This window comes from Salvia splendens, chromosome 7 (assembly GCF_004379255.2).
Source record: "Salvia splendens isolate huo1 chromosome 7, SspV2, whole genome shotgun sequence".
Classification (NCBI taxonomy): domain Eukaryota; kingdom Viridiplantae; phylum Streptophyta; class Magnoliopsida; order Lamiales; family Lamiaceae; genus Salvia; species Salvia splendens.
In genome coordinates, this window is record NC_056038.1 from 33,559,009 (window position 1) to 33,564,600 (window position 5,592).

At 32.1% G+C, this 5,592-nt stretch overlaps 1 protein-coding gene across 7 annotated transcripts; it reads left to right on the forward strand.

The window, feature by feature from the left end:
- Nucleotides 1-1,734: 1,734 nt before the first annotated feature.
- LOC121811323 lies at nucleotides 1,735-3,571 on the forward strand. 7 transcript variants are annotated; one of them, XR_006052525.1, is made up of 4 exons: nucleotides 1,735-1,874; nucleotides 2,232-2,447; nucleotides 2,822-2,983; nucleotides 3,091-3,554. XR_006052525.1 is itself a non-coding variant. In XM_042212160.1 (4 exons), the coding sequence occupies exons 2-4, from the start codon at nucleotides 2,878-2,880 to the stop codon at nucleotides 3,497-3,499; spliced, it is 375 nt and encodes a 124-aa protein (XP_042068094.1). In that variant the 5' UTR covers nucleotides 1,740-2,447; nucleotides 2,822-2,877; the 3' UTR covers nucleotides 3,500-3,554. The 7 variants fall into 7 exon arrangements, 1 of the variants encoding a protein (XP_042068094.1); XM_042212160.1 differs by having other exon boundaries at nucleotides 1,740-2,447; nucleotides 3,114-3,260; nucleotides 3,378-3,554; XR_006052527.1 differs by having other exon boundaries at nucleotides 1,743-2,447; nucleotides 3,091-3,260; nucleotides 3,432-3,571.
- Nucleotides 3,572-5,592: the final 2,021 nt, after the last annotated feature.

Consider the following 5,592-nt stretch of genomic DNA (forward strand, 5'->3'; position numbering starts at 1 on the left):
GGGTGGAGAAGGCAATGCCTCACAAGATGTTGAGTTCCCGACATCTGATGCAGGGGGCTCCTCTGGTACACGACGTCGGCCGCAAGGGAACTAGACGGCGAAGGCGGCTAGAGCTCGCGCAGGGAGGGGCTGAGGCAAATCAAGCCAGGCTGGCTCCCAAGGGCGCCGCCCTCCCTAATGTCCATGTACTTCACCGCCACGATGACTGACACTTCCCGCATGACGCCTGACCAATATTAAGCCCATCTTGCCGGCATTGCGTATCTGGCAAGACAACTTGGTATTCCGCCTCAACCGGGTGCACCGCTACCACCTTCGGGGATGATTCGCCGGCGGAGTAGTTTTTATAATTTAAATGTGCAATTTTTAATTTCTAGAATTTTAAATTATGCCTTTTTTTAAAGATTTTATTTATGTGTTTTTTTATATTTTTTTAGGATTTTAAATTGTAATTTTCTTTTATTTAATAAAGTGTGTTTTTATTAATTGAATTTGCTGGAAATAAAAAAATGAAATTGAATGAATAGTTAAGTGATGGAGGGTTGCAGGTGTTGTCTTTTAGTTAAGAGATGGGGTAAAAAGTGCAGTAGGGCCCATCAATAATTAAGGGATGTGATGGTATTAAGACATGGACGACCTTAGTAAACTTAAAATTGAATATTTGTGTGTAAAGAAACCAACATCAGATACGTGTGTGAAAAAGCTGGACGACAATTGATCTTAAGAAAAAGGATACGTGAAAGTGAAGTGACACACGATTGTTGGGCGTTGGCCTCTTTCCAAAATGTTGTACTTGCCACTCACTTTTCTTAGCAAGTCTCTATTGTTCATGTTCAATTTGTCTAGAAAAGAAAATTATAAAATAAAAGTTCTACGACTATTAATATATGCCGATGAAACAATGGTTAAACGTATACTGCCAAATTTTTTGATGTGTACCTAATTGTAGGATAATCAATTCAGTTTTTAACTGAAGAAATCAAATACTACTAGGATAAAAGAATAAGGATCAATTAAATCACATAACTTTACTAAAAAATTGGTTTATGCCTCATTGTCGCAATTTGACGATATAAATATTTGGTTTATGCCTAGCCTCATTGTCGCAATTAATTAAAAGTAATCAACTTGTGCTGACGATCCATAGCATTTCATATTTTATCTCACCGAAAGGGAAAATTTCAAATCTGTAAATTTTCATTGGCTAAATTAAATCTTTATGGATCACTGTATATTAGCTTTCATTATATTTGTATGTTTTCTCTCTTTCAAGGAAAAATTCTATGAAATTCCATTTTTGATCCTTGTCTAAGTGATTATTCCAATTGCTTAGATAGATATGTGAAATTAAAGTTGCATTAATATGTCTTCATCTTTATAGAAGAAGGTCCTTAAGTCCCAAGGCAATTAGGCTTTCTATTCAATATACTCTCTCTGTTTCCTTTTCTTCCTTCTATTTTCTTTAAACTAATTTTTTGTGGGTTAGATCATAGTATCTTTTTTCATTAATTATTGATTGGCCATATGTATGCGAAAAAGTATTGAGCAAATTCAGTTCATGGATCTAACGAAAAAGATTCACATAACTATTGATTTAATCTGATTTTACAATTAATTAAAATTTCGATACTGGTAATTTACTTGGACAACATTATCAAACCAAATTTCTGAATCGTAATCTCTAGTAAATTAATGAAAGTACCGAAAGTTTAATAACTTCTGCATATACTCCAAAAATTATTTCCCCTTCCCCCAATTCCGAGAAATTATACTTTTGCATATACAGAAATACTAGTACTATACTGCAAGGGTGCACCGGTTGCCTTCAGCTTTTATTTTTTCCAATTGCTCTTCCTTGAACTTGATTTTGCTTTGTGGGTTTTCTTGTTTTTTTGCTCTTTATTCTTGTTTGGATGTTTTATATTTTGGTAGGTTTATGAATTGTTATAGTGATGTAGTAGTTCTTTGTGTGTTGAAACGGGGAGTTGTTTCTTGATTTTCTTAAAGAATGGATTTTTATGACTAATCATTGATGCATAGCTTCATTGGTTGATTTGTACTATCTACTATGTTCTAATTATGTGCCTTTGGTAGTATTTGATTTGTCTACCTGGGGCAACAGTGATACTTGAATCTTCATTAAGATGATTGATATGTATATATGTCTACATAAACTTTTCATGTAACCCCAGATTCTGTAGCATTGACATGTTTGAACTTCAATTTTGCAGATGTCAATGAACATTCTGGTCAGATACCACTTGGATGCTTCAATTCCATGTTTAATTTCAGCGGCTCTTGGCAACTTGATGCAGCAACTGCGAAGTCACTTGCATGTACCATCCCATCTCGTTATTCAGTATCAAACTAGTGAAAGACGAGTTAAGTTTGCGTAATGAAATAAAATGTGCCGTTCCATATTCTTGGGATCCTGCATCCTTGGCAAGGTGAAGCATTCTGCAAGCAACTTTTACTGGCTGATATTGCTTGTCTTCAATATCATATGTATGCATGACATCTATAAGCTGTTTCCATTATAAAAATGTTGTAATATACTGTATGATTTTGTAGCTTCTTTATAGAGTATGGAAAAGCATTAATATTTCAACTTTGAAAACCTTTAAATGGATAGAAATTGGTTGTTAGTTTTAGAATGTAAACTTATCTGCTTAGAATCTCTTCAAGCACCAAAGATATTTCTACAGCTTGTCTCTTTTGAAACTAGTAGAAGAAACTTTTTAAAAGGTCATGCTGTAACTTGAATGTGTGAAAGGTTGACTACTGGATTTCTGAGTTCCTGATACAATTCTTTGTCTCACAGTTTTATAGAAAATTACGGAACCCACATTGTGACCTCAGTAACAATTGGTGGAAGGGATGTTGTCTATGTTAGACAGCACCAATTATCACCCTTATCCTTGTCAGATATTGGAGATCAGAGGTTCTCAGTACAAATGCTGGCACTCTAAAATACAAGGACAAGGTTAGTGAAGCAGGCACTGCATTAGTTTATACCATCATAAATGATTCTCAGACTGAAGTGTCAAAATTTTTATTGATAAGTGAATTGTACTATTATCATACCTGAAGGATGTAATGGTTATTTTCAAAAGGAGAGGGGGAGATGACCTTGAACAGGGCAAGGACTGTAGAAGGGGCCCCTGATGTGATCAACATGACATTTATGCCTATCGTCTCTTTGCTTGAAGGAGTGTCTAGGATAAAACATTTGGCTCTTGCTATTGAGTTATACTTGGAGTGTAAGGATTCGAACTTTTGTTATTATGCCATTAGTCCTGTTTTATATTCTTCTAAATCCTCTGTATTCCATAGAAATATGATTTAAGGTTGAAGAACCACTTTTTGTTACTTTGAAGTTTGCTATCTGGAAACTCGAAAGGTTATGAATATTGCTCGCACCCATTCATTAGGGTTTTCAGAGAACAAGAAAAATGATCCAATATTCGTATACAGAAGTCACTATAACGTACATGGTTGAAGCAAGATTGTATTGATGCTCGAGCGCAAAATGGAGATTCCGGTTGTAACGGCCGGGGGAGCACATACACTAACGACGTGAGGTTCAAAGCCATGAAAGACTTTCACCTGGAGAGGCGGAGCTTGAGCAGTGCTACGTGGGGGGAGTCGCCGGTTTCATCGACGATACGAACAGGTGTAGCGTACTCTTCATCCACTTCTGGTTTTAATGAAATCAGTAAAGATAGTATACCTTAGCTTGATGATGAATGGTTTCTATTTTCATGCTGTATATAAACAACTAAGTTAATACTGCACTTAGATGTGATGGTGTGTAAGTTTGAAATTACTAATTTTTATTTATTTATTTTGGCGGGAGAGGATACTTATTTATACTACTGTTTGTACAAATTATTACATCAACATAGCACCATTCTTGCATGAGACAGTCACTTCAATTCTTACATTTATACCTACACTTATACTGTGGTCCATTGTATGTAATTTTTTCTTAAGACTTTTTTTTAACCTATAGTCACAACATTTTATTAATGCTTTAGATTTTTGAAATATATAGACTTGATTCAGTGCCAATAAATAAATCAATAAATCCAAATTCTAGTACCTAAGTAATGTATTATCGTTAATGCATATCCATTTCTCTTGATCGATGATTATTATTAGAGTGAATTATAATAAAAATTAATGGATAGTTGCATTTGCATATACATATTCGTGGTCTATAATAAAAATATTAGCATGGATAAATTCTGGACGACTAAGGGATAATAACATTTTTTTTTTTATCATTTTCCACTATTTTGTGATCTTTCAGGACTTTGAGAATATTTTAGTCCATTTATAATTCTTTCTTTCTCCATGAATCTCTCTCCTAACTTTTCAAAAGTTAGCCTCTTTATTATCCTAATATTTTGAGATTTTTTATCCCTTTTTGGTTATGTTTTGACGTTATGTTATGACTACATTCTTTATCCCATTCATCTTTTATTTCTCTTTAAACCTTTTATTTTCATAAATCAATAAACTGTGTTAATAGTTTTAAACAAAACAGGTTACAAAGCAACGAAATCTATTAGTTTGGAATTAAACTATTCATATACATTTTGGAAATAAAAGTAGTACAATTATTTTCTTATTAAATCCGCATGAATTCAGTTTATTATTTATATTGAAGCTATAATTGGATATTTAAATTAATTAATAGGTAGTATTAACCTATAACATAATTATGAAACATGATTTATTCTATAAAAGATAAATAACATGATTTGAATGTCACGTTTCCGATCCATATATATCTACGCTATTTAATTGACTTAGAAGTTTAGTTGTTTTTGGACCAGCAGATGCCACCGCTTTCTCTTCCTTTTTCTTTATCAATTTAAAATATATTTAAATTGATTAGTAGGTCGTTATTATTGTGAAATGATTTAATCTAAAAAAGATAAATTAATTAGGAATAGTATCTTAACAAGTGCCTTCGGTTTTAGTAGCTCATAAATGTTTATTATTCTATATTCCTGTAAATGACAAGTTACATATTTTATATGAGTACAATTCATAAACATCATTCTCACTAAAATTATTTTTAACGACATTTATTTTATTTTTAATTTTATAAATTTCTCAAAAATTAAGCTTGATTAATTCGAGTTCTCTATTACTTTGAATGAATGAATAAAAATAACAAATTGAACTTCAATATTTATGAAATTTATAAAATAAAAAATATTAACTTTTAATATATGAAAATCAATTGAATATAAAACAAAATAAATAAGAGTACTACTAAGTTCGATATAATTAATTAATAGTACTACTAAATCAACATATTCAAAGCGGCGGACCCACATTAACACCAAGTCCCACACTTACTAATTAAGGAATATATTTGCATTTGACTAGCTAGACTATTTTTACTTTTATATAGGTTTGACTACAGTAAAATGAGTTAGAATGTTCCAAACTGATTATTCTACAGAAAATAATATGTCATCCCAGTTTTTGTCAATATTTTATTTATTTTTACTGATATTTTAAAATACTAGTACATGATAAGTTATCTATGAAAAATTATCTTCTCTGTAGCTACTC

What these genes read in the sequence shown, in the direction of transcription:
- LOC121811323 (XM_042212160.1), top strand. Translation starts at nt 2,878, where the DNA reads ATGTTGTCTATGTTAGACAGCACCAATTATCACCCTTATCCTTGTCAG. An exon ending in CTCTAAAATACAAGGACAAG is followed by an intron (nt 2,984 to 3,113) that starts GTTAGTGAAGCA and finishes TATTTTCAAAAG; the next exon opens with GAGAGGGGGAGATGACCTTG. An exon ending in TATTGAGTTATACTTGGAGT is followed by an intron (nt 3,261 to 3,377) that starts GTAAGGATTCGA and finishes GTTACTTTGAAG; the next exon opens with TTTGCTATCTGGAAACTCGA.